Source organism: Microcaecilia unicolor, chromosome 9 (assembly GCF_901765095.1).
Source record: "Microcaecilia unicolor chromosome 9, aMicUni1.1, whole genome shotgun sequence".
Taxonomy (NCBI): Eukaryota; Metazoa; Chordata; class Amphibia; order Gymnophiona; family Siphonopidae; genus Microcaecilia; species Microcaecilia unicolor.
Window position 1 is genome coordinate 172,243,755 of NC_044039.1, and position 21,914 is coordinate 172,265,668.

Below are 21,914 nucleotides of genomic sequence, written 5' to 3' on the forward strand. Positions count from 1 at the left end.
AACGCCAGAAATAAGTTCTCATTGGCACAATACAAGTACTATGAAGAACATTAGCAATAAATTTGAGATACTGAGATCATACTCCACATACTCTGGCTTAAGAGTGAGGTTCATTCCTGTCATGGTGTGGGAGCACTATATATGTGGCACTATCCAATATAGCTATATAGAACTATAATATGTGACACTACAAGTCAGAGCCTGGCTCATTTAAGACATTCTGATACATGTTGGGAGAAAACCTTCACAGAGACTACAGACCTTGGGCCAGACCAGCAATGGACTTCTGGAATTTTCCTTGCTAGCCAGACAGACACAGTCATAATAGCACCTGCATATTGTTATCAGCCAGGGACTGCCAGAGTTCCCCTGCCAGCCAGACTGCCACAGTAACTGGAACAACAACAGCACATTGTTTATATAACCACTGCTCATGGTCAGAGTAACCATGTAGCATGATGTAAGTGGGACAGTATTGTGGCTTTTTCAAGTCATAAAATCTGAAACAGACAAAGTTGTTATAAACATTTAGGATCCATGTGTCAACTGCAGGACCAAGATTTACATTACCAAACCAGCTGCAGCCTACAGTTTCTGCATAAAAGAGGCTCATATCTGAGGCAAATAGCTGCTTGCTTTCCCTCTGATCTGAAGTGCAGCCCCTGCTCTACCTGCCTCACTGATCCACCTGAGGAACATCCTGCCACCTGCTGGACATCTGTTGCCATCTACATCCAGGTTGTATAGTTGCCATGTAATTGCTGTGTAGTGCTAGTGGGGTAAGATAAGTGGCTGAACTAGAAGCAGTGCTTTTTTTGTGCCGGTAAGCACCGGTACAGCGTACCGGCACCTTTTTTTCCAAAGCTAACTCACCTGCCGACCCTCAGCTCCCCAACAGCCATCCTTTCTGTTCCTGCCACCGCCCTGAATTTAAATCTTTTATTTTACCTCAAATCGCACTGGTGGTGGCAATAAAAGCAGCAGGCTCGCCTCCAGCCTTCCCTTCCCTCTCAGTGTCCTGCCTTCAGAAGAAGGCGGGACACTGAGGGGCAGGAAATACATCAGAAGAAGGTGGGACACTGAGAGGCAAGGGAAGGCTGAAGGCGAGTCTGCTGCTTTCAATGCTGCCGCCGCTGCTGCAACTTGAGGTAAAATAAAAGATTTAAATGCAAGGCGGCAGCAGGAACAGAAAGGAGGGCTGTTGGGGAGCTGAAGGCGGACAGGTGGGGCTGGGGTTGGAACTGGAACAGGGGCTGAAAAGGGGGCAGGTAAAGGCTGGGGCGAGTCACTAGACATGGATGGGAGGGGAGGATAGGGGGCAAAGGAGAATCGCTGGACATGGAAGGGAGGGCAGAGGAGAATCGCTGGACATGGATGGGGGAGGGCATGGGAGAGAGGAGAAATCACTGGACATGGATGGTTAGGGGAGGGCAGAGGAGAATCGCTGGACATGGATAGGAGAAGAGGGCAAGGGAGAGAGGAGAATTGCTGGACATGGATGGGGAGGGGAGGACAGGGGAGAGTTGCTGTACATGGATGGAGGAGAGTAAAGACAGGAAGGAGATGCAAATGGATGCAGTGGAGGGCAGGGAAAACCACCTGAACTAGGTATTTGCACTTTCGCTGTGGTTTTAATCAGCTTAATACAATACAATACAACAGAATTTATATTCCACTATTTACCGACTATGGTTCAATGCAGATAGGGCTTAGGAAGTCCTTTTGTCAGTTTACTGTTAGGAACACTCCTGCTGGTTTAGGGCTTGGGAGCACGTAGATCAGTTTAGGTTTAGGAGTACTTCTGTTTCCAGTCCTGGTCCCTGTGTCATCCGGTATCCAGTAAGTCCTGCCGGCTACTCGAACCCAGGAGCTCAACTCCTGGGGGGTTTAGTAGCTAAGTGCAGGTGAAGCTTTGTGGACCAGTCCGGTGTGCTCCAGTCCGGTGTTCCAGTCCTGTGTCCTCCAGTCCGGGGGATTCCAGTCCAGTGTTCCAGTCCGGGGGGTTCCAGTCCTGTGTCCTCCAGTCCAGGGGATTCCAGTCCATGTGTTCCGGTTCGCTGGGCAGTGCCTGCAGTCCCTGCCGGTGTGCTTGCCCAGTGTTGGTTGGTGGATTTTGCCTGCTGCTGTTGCTCCTCGGCAGCAGCCCAAGGGCTCATGTTTGCTCCAGAGCCCAACTCCGACCCCGCGGGCTCTGAACCTGAGAACCTGACACATCCGTAGGAGTTTGCTGCTTGTTGCTTGTTTGTGTGCTGGTTGTTCCCAGCGTATGCTTGATTGTTTCCCTAGCCTAGCTACTTTCCTTGATTATCTTAATTCTGTGCAGCTGTGGGTGCTCTGTTTGCTCTGTCTCTGTGTGCTGCTGAGTTCTGGTAAGAACATTGTTTGTTCTTCTCCTTTGTTAGCTTTAAACCTTTGACTGCAGTGTAAGCCCTGCTTCTTCCTGACTTGTGTGTTAAAGCAGTCCTTCCCTTTAGCCTGCTTTAACTCTTTGTCTGCTGTGTTTGCCTCCTTATTTTTGTGAGCTTTGCTCCTTATCTGATTGGTGTATGTAAAGGCAGCTTTCTCTGTTTGCTTGCTTTCCCCTTTGTCTCTAGAGTCTGTTATTTGACTCTGTGGCACAGCCTTGTGTATTCTTATGAGTGGTTTCCCTTTACCCTTGAGTGCAGTATGATACAGCCTAGAGTGTTCCTATGAGTGGCTTCCCTTTTCCCTTGAGTGCTGTGTGGCACAGCCTAGTGTATTTGAGTGCTGTATGGTACAGCCTAGAGTATTCCTATGGATCTTCGCTCTTGTAGAGTCTGTGTCCCATTCTGTCCCCGGCTTTCCTTTTTCCCCTATGGGCTTTGCCTCTGCTACCTGTGTTTCTGTGTAGCCTTTGCATTCCCTTCCTCTGGTTGTAGCCTGTACCTGCTAGCTTTTTGTCTGTCACCCTTCCCTTGTGTCCTAGCTAGCGCTGTGGGTGTTGCATGTGCTCCAGTCCCTTTTGGGACCCCTCGTTCTTTTTCCCTTCCCTAGTGTATGACTCGGTTCCAGTTCAGCTGTGAGGCCCGTAAGCTTGGACTCTGTACGAATGGGTTCCCGTTCGGCCATGAGGCCCACCTGAGTGGTCTATCTCCCTTTTCTGGTGGTGATAGTGGATTGTCCTGAGTATGCGGGGCTTTGTGGCCGTGGGTTTGCTTAGTGCCTGTTTGGTGTACCCTAGGCCTTGGCCAAGGTCCTTCCTAAGCCTCGGCCTAGGCACAAGGGCTCAAGAACAGTTTAACAGCAATTCCCTTATCTCTTATTTGTCCTGTTTGTCTGTCCTAATTAGATTGTAAGCTCTGTCGAGCAAGTACTGTCTCTTCATGTTCAAGTGTACAGCGCTTCATACATCTAGTAGCGCTATAGAAATGATAAGTAGCTATTCAATGCCAGCACCTATCTGGGTATCAGTACTGATTTGCGGCTACTCAGCCACCTGCTGGGAGTTACACAGGCATTGCTGATATGCAGTGGCAGTACTTAGACAGCTACCAATTAACTTAAGACAATTTCTTTGCCGTCTTAAGTTAACCGGGTAGGTAACCAGGTACTACCGCTGAATATTGGTGGCGCAAAAGTAACTCTCAACTCCAACCAGATGCCACCCCAGACCATCCCAACATTAACTGGATAATGCCAAAGTGATCATCCTGGATTATTAGTGGCACTATCCAGTTATGGGCTGCTGAAAACCAAGCAATCGCCCAGCCAGCATGATATAAGTGGGAGGAGATTCTCCTACCCAGTTATCTCATGGTAAATATTGACCTAAGACCTTTTATTTGAAGAATTTTTATTGTCAGTGCTAGTAGAAGAATTAAGTAATTGGTACAAGGAGCAATGGGTTTTGTGACAGAGAACAAGAAGAAATTATACTATGGAATGGACAAGAGTAAGGGCCGTAGACAAGCAAGGTCATTTGAATCATTAATGAAAGGCAGTGAGTTATGGCAAAACACATTTGTTAGGATATCATCATTGCTAAACGGTGCTGAGTAATACATTTCAGCCCTTACTTACATATGCAAATGAGGCCCCGCATCTCTCAGTATCCCCCCAAGAGCTGCCCCAGGTCAAGGTATTATTAAAAATGTTCTGATTTCTAATGATTTCAAAAACAGATTTTTATCATGTGGCATGATTAAACTAGACGTCCCTACTTAAATATATAATTCACAATGCAAAACAGTGTGATGGAGGCTCTCTGTACAAAACTATATCTCCTGATCAAAGAACTCATCAAAAACTGGGATTCGTTCCGTCTTTGTTCTTATTAAGACGGGCCTGCGCTGCAGCTGTCTTCCCTCCCTTTTCCAGCTGTCTGATGAGTCATCGCTTGAACTATCACAAAATAGGTCTTTGTTAGCACTGTGCTTCAGAATCCAGGACTCCAATGTAGTGCTCTTACGTGGCTGGTACAAGGGAGTGTAGCATTGGTGTATAAATTCTTCGTTCCAAGTATCTCCTATAAATAATAATAATAATAATATCAATAAACTCTGTAATAGGAGATTATAGGCAATTGTATATTAGTGGCATAATAATAAGTATGCAAGTGAGATGATGAGAAACCCACAAAGCTCCCAGGGGTCCTTTTACTAAGGTGCACCGAAAAGTGGCCTGCGCTGGCATAGACGCGTGTATTGGACGCACTCAGGTCCATTTTTTCAGCACACCTGCAAAAAAGGCCTTTTTTTGGCCAAAAATGGATCTGCAGCAAAATAAAAATTGACGCACCTCCATTTTGGGCCTGAGACCTTACTGCCACCCATTGTCTTGGCGATGAGGTCTCACGCGTTAACCGAGCAGTAATCATCAGTGCGCACTGCCGATTACTGCCTGGTTAGCACTATGCAGTAGAAAATAAAAAATATTTTCTGACACATGAATCAGACGCGTGTAAAAAAAATGGAATTACAGCCCGGGGCTCACAGTAGCTGGGCAGTAGTTCCAAATTGACACTTGTCAGACACGGATAGGCGCCTCATGCGCCCTAGTAAATGGGCCCCTTAGTTTCACTGATTCCCATGGTATCCTGTACATAAATCAGTGGCGTAGCTACATGGGGCCACGGGGGCCTGGGCCCCCATAGATTTGGCCCTGGACCCCCCTGCCGATGACCCTCTCAACCCCCCTCCTGCCACCAACCCTCCCCTGCCGCCGCCATCGCCATGGACTACCTTTACTGGCGGGGGACCCCAATCCCCGCCAGCTGAGGTCCTCTTCTTCTGGCGCAAGGCTTCATTCTGTTTCTGAGTCTGACATCCTGCACGTACAATGTCAGACTCAGAAACAGAACAAAGCCTTGCGCCGGAAGAAGAGGACCTCGGCTGGCGGGGATTGGGGTCCCCCGCCAGCAAAGGTAGCCCATGGCGATGGCGGCGGCAGGGGAGGATTGGCGGCAGGAGGGGGGAGGTCGAGAGAGTCATCGGCGGGGGGGGGTCAAAGTTGGTGGTGGTGGTGGCGGTGGCGACGGCAGTGGGGGGGGGTCGGCAATGGCGGAGGAGCTAAAATGTGCCCCCTCACCTCGGGCTCTGGACCCCACTCCTGCCAAAGTCTGGCTACACCCCTGACATAAATACATAAGAATTGCCATAAGGTCCATCAAGCCCAGTATCCTGTTTCCAACATTATCAATCCAGGTCAGAAATAAAGAGTCATGGATTTCATATAGCTCCTTTCTGTGGTACAACCAAAGCTGTTTAAATTTATTATATGCAGATACTTTCTCTGTCCTTGGTGGGTTCACAATCAGATTTTCTTTTTTGTATACCAGAGGCAATAGAGGATTGGGGGGCCTTTTTACAAATGTGTGGAAAGTCTACCGCACGGGTAGTGTGTGCCAAATCGGCCCTACCACTGGAGTCCGGCAGTAGTTCCAAAGTTGGCATGCGCAGCTCCCCGTGGTAGAAAATTATTTTCTACCACGGGGATTTATTTTCTATTTTCTCTACCGTGGGGGTAGCCTTAGAGATGGTCGTCCCTGGTTTTCGGCCATAATGGAAACCGAGGACGCCCATCTCAGAAATTACCAAATCCAAGCCATTTGGTTGTGGGAGGAGCCAGCATTCATAGTGCACTGGTCCTCCTCACATGCCAGGACACCAACCGGGCACCCTAGGGGGCACTGCAGTGGACTTCACAAATTGCTCCCAGGTGCATAGCTCCCTTACCTTTGGTGCTGAGCCCCCCAACCCCCCCCCAAACCCACTCCCCACAACTGTACACCACTACCATAGCCCTTAGGGATGAAGGGGGGCACCTACATGTGGCTACAGTGGGTTTCGGGTGGGTTTTGGAGGGCTCACATTTACCACCACAAGTGTAACAGGTGGGGGGGATGGGCCTGGGTCCGCCTGCCTGACGTGCACTGCACCCACTAAAAACTGCTCCAGGGACCTGCATACTGCTGTCATGGAGCTGGGTATGACATTTGAGGCTGGCATAGAGGCTGGAAAAATGTTTTTTTAATTTTTTTAGGGTGGGAGGGGGGTTGGTGACCACTGAGGGAGTAAGGGGAGGTCATCCCCGATTCCCTCCGGTGGTTATCTGGTCAATTCAGGCACCTTTTTGAGGCTTGGTCGTGAAAAAAAAGGGACCAAGTAAAGTCGACCAAATGCTTGTGAGGGACGCCCTTCTTTTTTCCATTATCGGCCGAGGATGCCCATCTCTTAACCAAGCCCCCGTCCTGCCTTCGGTAAAATGCCAACATGCCCCCGTGAACTTTGGTCATCCCCACGACAGAAAGCAGTTGAGGACGCAAAAAATCGGCTTTCAATTATGCCGATTTGGGCGACCTCGGGAGAAGGACGCCCATCTCCTGATTTGTGTCAGAAGATGGGCGTCCTTCCCTTTCGAAAACAAGCTAGCTAGTGTTACATGTCCAAACTTAGTTTTCGAAAGAGCAAATGCTGATTTAGCCTTTTACAGAAAGGCCCTAACATATAGCTCAGTATGATTGAATTGTGCCCTAATAATTGTACTTCAGAACAGGCATCTTCAGTTTTACATGATTTTTGCTATGTTTGCAGAAATAAGTCATTCTGTAGACTAAATAATCTAAAATGCTTCCTTTAATTCATCATGAAATAATGGTAGCCTGTGGTAAGAAATATTAAATTATTACAGTGGTAATAAAATATTAATTGAGTCATAAAAAAACCCAAGAGGCCACAGTATAGTAAACAAGGAAGAGTCCCTGTCTATACAACGTCATGGCCATACTTGAATGCAGGTTTTGATATTCTTTCTGGTTCAGGTCTGGTATTTCAAAGATGCCATTGACAGATACAGAGGGGTAAATTCAAGAAAGGTGCCCCGATATAATGTGTTAAGCATGAATTCTACAGCAGCAATTACATATATAATTGCTGTTACAGAATACTAGTTATTTGCCCATTTACGCATGTAATTTTCGATGTGAGCACTTATGTCAGCTCAATGACTGGCATAATTGCACACACCTGACTGATGTCAGTTACATACCTGATTCTATAAAAGTCACCAAAAAGTATGCACAAATTTAGGCGTATCCTCGATTTGTGCATGCAATTTAATAGAATACCAAGCCAATTAGTGCCACCAATTGGCTTTTTAACAAGCAATGATTGGCACTAATAAGATTTAATTGGAACATACATGCTTAAAGTTAGGCACGGGATATGTGCCTAAAATTTACACGTGGCCCAAAGAAGAGGGTGCAGAAATGGAAAGGTCATGGGCATTTCAGGGTGGATCAGGGGTGTGATTTTGAGTTACACACATAATTGTAGAATAATTTTTTTTGTTTGTTTTTTGTTACATTTGTACCCTGTGCTTTCCCACTCATGGCAGGCTCAATGTGGCTTACATGGGGCAATGGAGGGTTAAGTGACTTGCTCAGAGTCACAAGGAGCTGCCTGTGCCTGAAGTGGGAATTAAACTCAGCTCCTCAGTTTCCCAGGACCAAAGTCCATCACCCTAACCACTAGGCCACTCCTCCACTCCACATGTAAATTTACTCCACGTGTAAATTTAGGCGTGGGCATTTGCACCATGTTACGATGTCAATCTATAAAGTTTCTATTGTTAACTCTTAAGCCTTGTTATTGCAAGTTCCCTCATGTTACTGTTGAATCTGTTTCGATATGTATTGTACTGTTTTGGGATCTTGTCAGGTACTTGTGACCTGGATTGGCCACTGTTGGAAACAGGATACTGGGCTTGATGGACCTTCGGTCTGTCCCAGTATGGCAACATTTATGTACTTTATGTACTTATGTACTTATGATATAAGCCGTATTGGATCAAACATGTTTTGGATAATGCAGTATATAAAAAATGAATAAATGAAATTAAATGTTTTCATTGGTGCAAATGGCGGCATCTAAATTTACGCGCAACCTCTACACTTAAATGTTAATTTTATAAACTCCACTGAACTTTAGGTATAGCTTATAGAATACTGCTTAAGAGGGGGGTTTTCGGCATCAATTTTTGAGAAGCCATAAATAGAATCTAGCCCTAAATGCATAAGTGATAGTATTCTATAACTTGCAAATGCTAATCTTGGGAATGCCCCTGACACACATCTCTCTAGACGTTGCACGCCAAGCATATGTTTGGGAGCGTAACTTTGTAGAAATTAGGGGGATAATGCTGTCTGACAATACTGTTGCAGGAGTTATTTCAACCCTCCTCCCCCAAAAAAATCTTCACGGGCAATTTGGGGCTTAGATGGTGAAATACTCACCTTACCCATCCTTAAACTGATATGTTACTCTGCTTTGTGGCAGGAGCGTAGCCAGACTTCGGCAGGAGGGGGGTCCAAAGCCCGAGGTGAGGGGGCATGTTTTAGCCCTACCCCCCCCGTGCCGCCGACCCCCCTGCCATTTTTGACCTCCCAGTCGCCACCACCACTTTTGACCCCCCCCAGCACCAACCCTTTCGACCCCCCCTCTTCCCCCCGCCGCCAACCCTCCCCCGCCGTCGGATACCTTTGCTGGTGGGGGTCCCCAACCCCTGCCAGCCGAAGTCCTCTTCTCTGGCGCGCCACGTTGCTGATCTGCAAGGGCAGGCTTCTGTTTCTGTGAGTCTGACGTCCTGGGCAACATTCGGGGGAAGGGGGAGCCTATTCCGAAAGGATGGGCTCCACCTTAACCCGGGTGGGACCAGGCTGCTGGCATCAGCATTTAAAAAGGAGATAAAGCAGCTTTTAAACTAGAAACGGGGGGGGGGGGGGGGGGGGGAAGGCCGACAGTCGTTCAAAAGCGCATGGTTCGGGATAAGGTATCTTTCAAAGACATCACCAAAACAGGGAAGATAGGGTATCCTGATAGGTTGCAAAAGAGACCATAGTAGATCAGGTGTCCTTAAATAAAAATAAAAATCAGACAAAAGATTACAAATTAATACTGTCAAGTACTAAGCATGATGTAAATAGGAACAACAAACATATTTTGAAATGTCTGTATGCAAATGCCAGGAGCCTAAGAAATAAGATGGGAGAGTTAGAATATATTGCACTAAATGAAAAATTAGATATAATAGGCATCTCTGAGACCTGGTGGAAGGAGGATAACCAGTGGGACTCTGTCATACCGGGTTACAAATTATATCGTAGTGATAGGGTGGATCGAATTGGTGGAAGGGTAGCATTGTATATTAACGACAGCCTTGAATCAAATAGATTGAAAATTCTGCAGGAAACAAAACACATCTTGAAATCACTGTGGATTGAAATTCCATGTGTAATGGGGAAAAGGATGGTGATAGGAGTATACTACCGTCCGCCTGGCCAGGATGAACAGACGGATGCAGAAATGTTAAAGGAAATTAGGGACGCAAACAAACTGAGCAACTCAATAATAATGGGTGATTTCAATTACCCCGATATTGACTGGGTAAATGTAACATCGGGGCACGCTAGGGAGGTAAAATTCCTTAATGAAATCAAGGACAGCTTTATGGAGCAGCTGGTACAGGAGCTGATGAGAGAAGGAAAAATTCTAGACCTAGTCCTTAGTGGAGCGCATGATCTGGTGCAGGAGGTAATGGTGCTGGGGCCGCTTGATAACAGTGATCATAATATGATCGGATTTGATATTAGCTTTGAAGTAAGTATACATAGGAAATCAAATACGTTAGCGTTTAACTTTAAAAAAGGAGACTATGATAAAATGAACAGAACGGTGAAAAAAAAACTTAGAGGAGCCAAATATATTCCGCATACTAAAAAAGGAAGACGGAAGACCAAATGACAGCCGGCGTGGTTAAAAAGTGAGGTGAAGGAAGCTATTAGAGCTAAAAGAAAATCCTTCAGAAAATGGAAGAAGGAACCGACTGTAAATAATAAGAAACAGCATAAGGAATGTCAAGTCAAATGCAAAGCGCTGATAAGAAAGGCTAAGAGGGACTTTGAAAAAAAGATTGTGATGGAGGCAAAAACACATAGTAAAAAGTTTTTTAGGTATATTAAAAGCAGGAAGCCGGCAAAAGAATCGGTTGGACCGCTAGATGACCGAGGAGTAAAAGGGGCGATCAGGGAAGACAAAGCCGTAGTGGAGAGATTAAATGAATTCTTTGCTTCAGTCTTCACCAAGAAAGATTTGGGTGGGATACCTATGTCAGAAATGGTATTCGAAGCTGACGAGTCGGAGAAATTTAATGAATTCTCTGTAAACCTGGAGGATGTAATGGGGCAGTTCTACAAACTGAAGAGTAGCAAATCTCCTGGACCGGATGGTATTCTTCCCAGAGTACTGATAGAACTGAAAAATGACCTTGCAGAGCTATTGTTAGTAATATGTAATTTATCCTTAAAATTGAGCGTGGTACCGGAAGATTGGAGGGTGGCCAATGTAACGCCGATTTTTAAAAAAGGTTGCAGAGGAGATCTGGGAAATTATAGACCGGTGAGTCTGACATCGATGCTGGGCAAAATGGTAGAGACTATTATTAAGAACAAAATTACAGATCATATTCAAAAGCATGGATTAATGAAACAAAGTCAACATGGATTTAGTGAAGGGAAATCTTGCCTCACCAATCTACTACATTTCTTTGAAGGGGTGAACAAACATGTGGATAAAGGTGAGCCAGTTGATATTGTGCATCTGGATTTTCAGAAGGCGTTTGACAAAGTACCTCATGAAAGACTCCAGAGGAAATTGGAGAGTCATGGGATAAGAGGTAGTGTTCTATTGTGGATTAAAAACTGGTTAAAAGATAGAAAACAGAGAGTAGGGTTTAATGGTCAGTATTCTCAACTGAGAAGGGTAGTTAGTGGAGTTCCCCAGGGGTCTGTGCTGGGACTACTGCTTTTTAACATATTTATAAATGACCTAGAGATGGGAATAACTAGTGAGGTAATTAAATTTGCTGCTGACACAAAGTTATTCAAAGTCATTAAATTTTGGGAGGATTGTGAAAAATTACAAGAGGACCTTACGAGACTGGGAGATTGTGAGTCTAAATGGCAGATGACATTTAATGTGAGCAAGTGCAAAGTGATGCATGTGGGAAAGAGGAACCCAAATTATAGCTACATCATGCAAGGTTCCAAGTTAGGAGTCACAGACCAAGAAAGGGATCTAGGTGTCGTCGTTGATGATATGTTGAAACCTTCTGCTCAGTGTGCTGCTGCGGCTAAGAAAGCAAATAGAATGTTAGGTATTATTAGGAATGGAAAACAAAAATGAGGATGTTATAATGCCTTTGTATTGCTCCATGGTGCAACCGCACCTTGAATATTGTGTTCAATTCTGGTCGCCACATCTCAAAAAAGATATAGTGGAATTAGAAAAGGTGCAGAGAAGGGCGACGAAAATGATAAAGGGGATGGGATGACTTCCCTATGAGGAAAGGCTAAAGCGGCTAGGGCTCTTCAGCTTGGAAAAAAGGCAATTGAGGGGAGATATGATAGAGGTCTATAAAATAATGAGTGGAGTTGAACAGGTAGATGTGAAGCGTCTGTTTACGTCTTCCAAAAATACTAGGACTAGGAGGCATGCGATGAAGCTACAATGTAGTAAATTTAAAATGAATCGGTTTTCTTCACTCAACATGTAATTAAACTCTGGAATTTGTTACCAGAGAATGTGGTAAAGGCGGTTAGCTTAGCGGAGTTTAAAAAAGGTTTGGACAGCTTCCTAAAGGAAAAGTCCATAGACCGTTATTGAATGGACTTGGGGAAAATCCACTATTTCTGGGATAAGCAGTATAAAATGTTTTGTACTTTTTTGGGATCTTGCCAGGTATATTCTGACCTGGATTGGCCACTGTTGGAAACAGGATGCTGGGCTTGATGGACCTTTGGTCTTTCCCAGTATGGCAATACTTATGTACTTATGTAAAGAAAACAAACTTGTGGGGCCAAAAAACAACATGAAACGATATGAGATCCCATCTCATTTCAAACAAATTCATATCCTATCCTAGTACCATCATTTCCCCTGGGAAACTGGTTTGGAATTGCTCCCTACAGAAAAACACTGCTTACCGGTGTCTACGTTAAAGGTTTCATCATGTTCCGTTGTTACATATTCATCTTCATTATTTGGTTTCTGGCCATTTTCTTGCACCTTCTGGGCCTTGAATTCCCTCATTTTGTGTTTACTGATCTTGGCCTCCCTCTGGAGACTTCTCTTTAGTTCTGCCTTTGACTGTAAATGATTCATCTGGACAAGTAATGTAATGGGAAATAGTTACTATCGCCCTCAGGGTTTAACATTTACACTCAGTATATCAGTCTGACAAAGCATAGATTTGAATTAGTTCATACATGATGTTCAAATTAGGGTGAATCACCTGTAAGTTATTATTGTTCAATACCGACAGTGTTGACAAATAAAGAGGATCTTTTACTAAGGTGTGCTAGCGTTTTTAGCTCACGCAAAAAAAATAGCTGGCGCTAAACGTTGAGATGCCCACTATGGGCCAGATTCTATATATGGCGCCTGAAAAATCCATGCAGTAAAATAATACACCTAGACGTATTCTCTAAAGTAAGCCTAAATTTTATACAATAGGCTTAAATTTCCACACTGAATATAGAATATGCCAAGCACCTCTGCACACGACCAAATTTGGTTACGCCATTTAGACCATATTTTACTTGGTGTAAATACTGACGCATAGATTTAGGCGCAGAGGGCAATATTCTATAACAGTGCGTGTAAATTTTGGAACGCCCATGAAATGCCCATTTCCTCACCCATAACCATGCCCCTTTTTGGCTGCGCGCATTAGAATTTAGGCGCTCTGCATTACAGAATACATTTAGGAGCCCTTTTACTAAGGCGCGTAGGCACCTACACATATCCAACGTGTGCCAAATTGGAACTACCGCCTGGCTACCATGTGCCCTGGGAGGTAATTCCATTTTTGGCACACGCCTAAAACAAGCGGTAGAAAATGTTTTCTATTTTCTACCTCATGGTGCTTACCCGGTGGTAATTGGCGGTTTACTCGCATTGGCCCCTTATTGCCCAGTTAGCGCATGAGACCTTACTGCTAAGTCAATGGGTGGCGGTAAGGTCTCAGGCCAAAAATGAACGCACGCTGGGTTTAATTTTGCTGTGCGTCCATTTTCGGCAACAACAACAACAAAAAAAAGCCTTTTCTGCAGACAAGCTGAAAAATTGACCTGTGCACATCCAAAACACATGCCTACACCAGTGCAGGCCACTTTTAGGTGTGCCTTAGTATAAGGACCTCTTATTTATTTGTTACATTTGTATCCCACATTTTCCCACCTATTTGCAGGCTCAATGTGGCTTACATAGTATCATAGAGGCATTCGCCAGTCAGGTAAAGAAATAAATACAGGTGGTATTATGGTTGAATAAGGAACATATGTTTCAGTTACAATGGGAATTAAGGAGAGGAAAAATTATTTAGTGTCCAGTACAAGCTTTGATTATGTTGTGTTGCAGAGTGCAGGCATTTATGTTGGGTTGGCGGGGTATGCCTTTTTGAACAGGTAGGTCTTTAATGATTTCCTGAAGTTTAGGTGGTCGTAGGTTGTCTTCACAACTTTTGGCAGTGCGTTCCATAATTGTGTGCTTGTGTAGGAGAAGCTGGACGCATAGGTTGTTTTGTATTTAATTTTTTTGCAGTTTGGATAGTGGAGGTTTAGGTATGTTTGACATGATCTGATTATGTTTCTGAGTGGTAGGTCTATGAGTTCTGTCATATATCCTGGAACTTGACCATAGATAATTTTGTGGACCAGGGTGCAGATTTTGAAAGTAATACGTTCTTTGATTGGCAGCCAATGCAGTTTTTCACGGAGGGCTTGGCACTGTCGAATCGCGATTTGCCAAATATTAGCCTGGCTGCTGTATTCTGAGTGGTCTGGAGTTTCTTTGTGAGTTGTTCTTTGCATCCAGCGTAAATTTCATTGCAATAGTCTGCATGACTTAGCACCATTGATTGTTTTAGGTTATGAAATATTCCCCTCGCTTTATGCTTTAAATGTGCAGGAAAATGCCTTCATACGATTAACTCTTAATGTATAAGTCATCCGTAGTTTAAGACGGCAGGTCACTGATCAATATAATTATTCAGCTCTGCTATCTATATGGATAGCATCGCTAATATACATATTAATTGAAGTGTCATTGCGAGCACATAAATTATTGCAGTGACCACACTAGTTAAATATTGACTATTATGGGGCTCATTTTCGAAACAGGAAAACATCCACAATCGAATCGCGATTTGCCAAATATTAGCCTGGCTGCTGTATTCTGAGTGGTCTGGAGTTTCTTTGTGAGTTGTTCTTTGCATCCAGCGTAAATTTCGTTGCAATAGTCTGCGTGACTTAGCACCATTGATTGTTTTAGGTTATGAAATATTCCCCTCGCTTTATGCTTTAAATGTGCAGGAAAATGCCTTCATACGATTAACTCCTAATGTATAAGTCATCCGTAGTTTAAGACGGCAGGTCACTGATCAATATACTTATTCAGCTCTGCTATCTATATGGATAGCATCGCTAATGTATATATGCAAATGATATGCTAATATGCTCCGCCCATTCTTTGCCCCCCCAAATGAAACAGTCAAACTACGTCTATGCCTACGGGTGTCTCAGTATTTAGCGCCAGCTGATTTTTAGTGTGAGCTACAAACGCTAGCACACGCTAGTAAAAGATCCCCCAAAGACTACAATGAATCAATACATAAAAAGAATGCATGTTCTGAACTAGTTCAATTTCCATTCAAAATTCCCTTTTTAAACGTAGAGCTTGATATTCAAAGAGATTTATGCTCCTAACTTTGAGAGTTATGCTCATAAATTGGCCTCTTTGAAAACTTACTAGTGCTGAGTGCATAAGTTTTTCTTCAAAATTTCACTAAACGCTATTTAGGTTCATAAAAAGTGTGTGGTAACAGGGGCGGATTGAGGGCAAGAAAAAGAAGCTAGGCCTCCCACACTCTGTGGGGTCCTTTTACTAAGAAACCAAACGAAGGAAGAAGACTTCAGCTGGCGGGGGTTGGTTTCTTCTGACTGAGTCTGACGTCCTGCACGTACAACGTGCAGGACGTCAGATTGACTCACAGAAACAGAACGAAGCCCTGCAGATTGCAAGGCTTCATTCTGTTTCTGTGAGTCTGACGTCTTGCACGTTGTACGTGCAGGACGTCAGACTTAGTCAGAAGCCAAACGAAGGAAGAAGACTTCGGCTGGCGGGGGTTGGGGTCCCCCATCAGCAAAGGTAGCTGGCGGCGGGAGGGGGGGATTGAGAGGGTCATTGGCAGGGGGGGGTCAAAGTTGTTGGAGGTGTCAGCAATGGTGGGCGGGCGTGCGGGCTGGGGGGTGGGGTCGATGTTGGCAATGGGGGGGGTCGGCGGTGGCGGGGGGGGGGCTAAAATGTGCCCCCTCACCTCGGCTCTGGACCCCCCTATCATTGAAGTCTGGCTACGCCCCTGCCCAGTGGTAGTTCCCACCCCCAGTATGCACCATTTCCGGCACTACAAATATATTTTCTATTTTTGTAGTGCCAGTGTTTACCTGGCGGTTTGGCCCTTACTGCCAAAAAAAAAGAGACGGCCTTCTACCCGCTGCGGTAAAAGGGGGCCTGGGCATGCATCAAAAACACATGCTGATGCTAGCGCAGGCCCCCTTTTACCGCAGCTTTGTAAAAGGATCCCATAGTGCGCATCCCAAAAGAGGATGTGGCCAAGGAAGGGGCATGGGCAGGTCATAGGCGTTCTAAAAAGTTACACGCAGCATCATAGAAAAATGCGTCATTATGCCCAACTTGGGCACCAAGATTTATACCAGGTTTCAGCAGGCGTAAGTATGGCGCCCAGAGTTGAGCATAGAAACCGGTGCTAAGCACTAGTCTGTGCTCATAAATTAGGCTCATAAATCTAGGCAAACAAATGGCAGACCTAAGTTTATGAATGTAACTTATGCTTCTAAATTAAGATGAATTTTCAGCTGAAAAGTTATGCTCTTAGATTTGGCTGAAAATAGGGCACAAATTTAGGGTCTCTTTTACTAAGGCGCAGGGGCGTAGCCAGAATTCGGCGGGAGGGGGTCCAGAGCCTGAGGTGAGGGGGCACATTTTAGTCCCCCCCCCCCAGCGCCGCCAACCCCCCCCCCCCCCCGCCATTGCTGACTTTGCCCCTTCCTGCCGCCGACCCGCACCGCCACCCCCCCCCACCAATGCCGACTTTTCCTCCCTCTGCCGCCAACCCCCCCTCTCACCGCCAACCTGCCTTCGCCTACCTTTGCTGGCGGGGGACCCCCAACCCCCGCCAGCCGAGGTCCTCTTCTTCTCACAAAAGGCTTCCTTCTGTTCTGACGTCCTACACGTTGTAAGTGCAGGACGTCAGAAACAGAAGGAAGCCTTTTGCGAAAAGAAGAGGACCTCGGCTGGTGGGGGTTGGGGTCCCCTGCCAGCAAAGGCAGGCAACGGCAACAGCGATGGCGGGTTGGCAGCGGGAGGGGGGGGGGTCGGGCAGGTCATCAGCAGAGGGATCCAGGGCCAAATCTACGGGGGCCCAGGCTCCACCTGGCCCCAAGTAGCTACGCCACTGCTAAGGCGCACTGAAAATTGGCTTGCGTTGTTGTAGGCACGTGTTTTGGACGTGTGCAGGTCCATTTTTCAGTGTGCCTGGAAAAAAGGCCTCTTTTTGTGGCCAAAAATGGAAGTGCGGCAAAATTAAACCCAGCGCACGTCCATTTTCAGCCTGACACCTTACCACTACCCATTGACTTAGCGGTAAGGTCTCATGCACTAACCGGGTGGTAAGCGTCAGCGCACGTAAACTGCAGATTCCCACCTGGTAAGAACCACGTGGTAGAAAATATTTTATACCGCGTGTTTTGGGTGCGCATCAAAAATGGAATTACTGCCCAGGGTACGTGGTAACCAGGCAGTAGTTCCAATCTGACATGCTTTGGACGCGCATAGGTGCCTACATGCCTTAGTAAAAGGGCACCTCAGGATCCTAACTTAGGAGCATACATTTAGGAGCTCAGCTTTTTGAATATTGGGCCTGTAATTACCCAGTTCAATCACAGTGCATTGAAGTAACTCCTTGAGTCAGGAAACAGAAAGCCAAAGTCCTTTATCTCTGCTTACAATCTAAGGGGGTCTTTTACTAAGCGGTGGTAATGTTTTTAGCTTGCGGTAGAAATCAGCTGGCGGTAAACACCAAGACACCGATAAAAATATAATGGGTGTCTCAACTTTTACCACCAGCTGATTTCTACCACGAGCTAAAAATGCTACCACAGCTTATTAAAAGACCCCCTAAGAAGCTGGAAAAGTAGTCAGGAAAACAAAGCTGCAAATGGAGAAAAACATAGTCAATACAGTAAAATGGAGGAACAAGACACTTTTAGATGTGTTAGTAACAGGAAGAAGTGTAAACAGGGGAGCAACATGTAAAAGCTGATAAGGATATTTCTGTTCTATTACATGCGTAACTGGTGTGTAAATGTTAGTGCCTGTTGCATTGAATTACCCTCACGCAATTCAACAAATACACTAAAAAGAAAAGAATATTAATACGAATTTACCTCTTGTCTCTTGCGATTTAGTTCTAGCATTTGCATCTTGAGTAAATGCTGTCGTATCCCAGAGGTCTGTTTGGCAGTTTGCACTCTCTTTTCTAGCTCCTTGAGGGGGAAAAAACAATGGTTTAGCCCAGTTCTGACTATAAACCACACCACAAACTGTCTGTGCCAGAGCCGGTGGTGGGTGGCAGGGATAGTGCTGGGCAGACTTATACGGTCTGTGCCAGAGCTGGTGGTTGGGAGGCGGGGTTGGTGGTTGGGAGGCGGGGATAGTGCTGGGCAGACTTATATGGTCTGTGCCAGAGCCGGTGGTGGGTGGCAGGGATAGTGCTGGGCAGACTTATACGGTCTGTGCCAGAGCTGGTGATTGGGAGGCGGGGATAGTGCTGGGCAGACTTATACGGTCTGTGCCAGAGCCGGTGGTGGGTGGCAGGGATAATGCTGGGCAGACTTAGACGGTCTGTGCCAGAGCTGGTGGTTGGGAGGCGGGGTTGGTGGTTGGGAGGCGGGGATAGGGCTGGCCAGACTTATACGGTCTGTGCACTGAAGAGGACAGTACATATATAAAAAGTAGCACATATGAATTTATCTTCTTGGGCAAACTGGATGGACCGTGCAGGTCTTTTTCTGCTGTCATCTACTATGCTACTATGTTACAAGCATAATACCTGTGTCCAGAGCTTTGATCTTCCTTTTTTTTTTTTTTTTTGAAGTATTGTCAGAATTTCAAATATGGCCTGTAAGGGCTTGGTTTTATGGCACGAACAAACAAGAGGTCCAAATGTTGCAGTCCAATCATATGAAAAACACAGAGCAACAAATATCGAGCCAGTAGCTATTTCTTTAAAAATCCTTTATCCCTTCCCCCCCCCCCCCTTACAAAGTTTGAATGGGCTGTGTCGTCATGCAAACAGTGAATCATGTTAAATTTTACTGTTCAGGTAATACAGCCTATGAGAATGGTGGAGTTGCCTGTGTTCACTTTGAATGGTGTCAGCATTACCGCACCAGCAGCCACTAGTGTGGCTTTGTAAAAGGGGGGAGGGGGTTAATTATTTAAAAGCAGAATTGTTCAAAGTGCTAGGTTAAAGTACTTAAGTAAAAGTAAAAATAAATGTATATTTTAAATACTTAAGTAAAAGAACACTGAAGAATATATTTAAAAATTTACTTAAGTGAAAGTAAAAAAGTTATTGCCTAAATATAATACTTTTTTGAGTAAAAAGTAAAAGTACTGCAACTACAATGAATTCAACTATTGTTAATATTGTTTTAGCCCAAGAACTTTATTGTCTACAATTCAATCCACTTTGCTTTTAAAAAAAATGTATTATAACATTTCGCATTATACATCAAAGATACAACTTTGACAGAAATCCAGAAAAAGGTAACAAAGTAAACTAAAAAAATAAAAGACCCCAACATAATTAAAATGTCCATATTAAGTACCCAATACAGTTCACAAAGGAGAGATGATCATAAAGAACTCCATAGGAAGCTGCAGAAAGAAATAATAAGCAAATAAAAGGAAAATGCTAGAGGTAATACACCCACATCCTAGATTATATGCCTACATTAGGAAGCCATCTTTGAAGCCCTCGAAGTCTGTTTAGTTTGAAAAAAAATCTACAGCTGTGAAGGATCATAATCCACTTTGCTTTAAGTAAAACTAAATTATGAAAATGTCACTGATGCAGGTTTGCTTGTGAGTCATTATTAATCCAGCACAGCTAAAAAGGTGATCAGCAAGTACTCTGGCAGGAAGTGGGTTCTTCAGTCTGTACCAGGCTACTACTAATGTCTTCTGACAGGATCTGTAGATATTGATCAAGAGAATCTCTCTCTGAAACCCTTGACTTCATATAGCAAAGAGTACTTTATCATCATCATTGTCATTATTATCTGCATGAGAAGTAGTGCTGTCTAACTCATTACTTGCATCTTCATCTTTTCTTATCATTGTCATGTTGTCCAATTACAAAGAAGGCTTTCTCAGAGTTGGAATCTGTCTGTTGTTCTATCAACTTTTCATCTGATGGCAAACTCTATTTGAATATCTTCATGAACCGATGAAGGAAACAGTGTAGGAAACCTTCAGTCTTAAAGCCAGATACGGAGACTTCCTCTCTAAGAGCCCCTTTTAGAAAGTGGCAGTACCTATACCGCCACCTTGCCGCACCCTAATCCGGCACTACTGGGAGCCCGGTGGTAGTGCCTGCCCCCAATGCGTGCCATTTCTGGCACTGAAAAAATACTTTTATTTTTTTTAGCATCAGGGGCTTTATCTGACAGTAATCGGGGCAGCCCCGCATGCTGCCCAGTTGCTGTCAAGTTAGCGTGGGAACCCATACCGCCTCCTAAACAGGTAGTGGGTAAGGGATCCCCCAGAAAAATGGCCTTGTGGCAAGTGGTTCACTTACCACACGGCCTTTTTTTTTTTTTTTTAAAGCATTTTACCCACTACGGTAAAAAGGGTCCTCAGTGCACGGCAATCCATGCACCAACACTACTGCAGGGCCCCCTTTTACTGCAGCTTTATAAAAGGGGCCCTAAAGACTTTATCAATCCAGTGGACAGTCATCCCAGTGTAAAATATTCTATGGGATGACCAGCAGTCTGCTGTGGTAAAGACATGTCTGTTCACCAAGAATTGCAACCAGCTTCACATTCATCTCCGCTTCAAAGTGACCAAACTCATCACTGTTCTGTTTGGCTGCAGACCAATAACCAGTTCAATGAACACAGTCAACTCCACTATTCTCATAAGCTGCATTACCTGAACTGCAAAATTTAACATGATTCACTGTTTGCATGACGAGGTTTGGAACAATAAATCCTGTTCCAGGTTTTGCTATTTCATTTGGTTTACTTAGAAATTATCAGTTACATCTGACTTCTGTTTTTACTTTTTACTTTTAACTGCATGCATCAGATGTAACTGAGGAAAAGTAGGAAAAATTGATGAAATTATTACTTCTTTACAAGTAAAAGTAACAAAACTTTCACTTAAGTACCGTAACTAGTTATATTTACTAAGTTACTATACAACTCTGTTTAAAAGCAATCTTACTCAAAGTAGAATTATTATATCCAATTACATAATAATTCATATGCCCAACATGTTTTGAGACTTAAGTGCCTGCTTCAGTAGGAATATGAGAGTTTTCTTACTACACCATAAATGCTTAGAAATGACTGAAACAAAGAAACACACAGCACCCAACTTTAGAAGAATTCTACAAAGATTACAAAAATAAAGTAACCCCCCCCAAAAAAAAAACATGTAACAAAAGCTTCACCTAGGCAGTTGCCTAAAGAGCTTATAAGGTTGCATGTATGTATAGTGTTTTGAACATAAAAATTCAACTTTGAATGAAGTTGTTTTTAATTAAAGGATTTTTAAAGACGTAACTACTGGCTCAATATTTGCTGCTCTGTCTTTGGGGGCTTGATTTTATAACAGAGCACCTAAGGAGGTCTTTTACAAAGCCACACTAGCGTTTTTAGCTCATGGTAAAAACCAGCAGGTGGTAAATACTGAGGCGCTGTGGCCATCTCAGCATTTACCATCAGCTGATTTTTACCACGAGCTAAAAACACTAGTGCGGCTTTGTAAAAGGCCCCCTAAGTGAAAAGTTCATAAAGGTATCTCTTTTAGGCCTATTTATTTGTGCCAGGAGTCCAAGTTAAGTCAAGAGACTAAATCCTACTGACTAATGTGGAATGAAGATGCCATTCTCTGAAACTGAAGCACATTTACTACTACTACTACTACTAATAATAATAATTTCTATAGTACTACTAGACATACGCAGTGCTGTATACATTATATGCAGGTACTTTCTGTATCCCTTGAGGGCTCACAATCCAAGAGCCC

General features: G+C 44.4%; 1 protein-coding gene across 1 annotated transcript in view; it reads right to left on the reverse strand.

The window, feature by feature from the left end:
- Positions 1–3,331: 3,331 nt before the first annotated feature.
- CCDC198 (coiled-coil domain containing 198) overlaps positions 3,332–21,914 on the reverse strand; it is a 41,605-nt gene continuing 23,022 nt past the window's right edge. The window contains 3 exon segments of the mRNA XM_030215192.1: positions 3,332–4,486; positions 12,500–12,677; positions 18,041–18,139. Coding sequence (XP_030071052.1) covers positions 4,236–4,486; positions 12,500–12,677; positions 18,041–18,139 — 528 coding nt within the window. The 3' untranslated portion in view covers positions 3,332–4,235.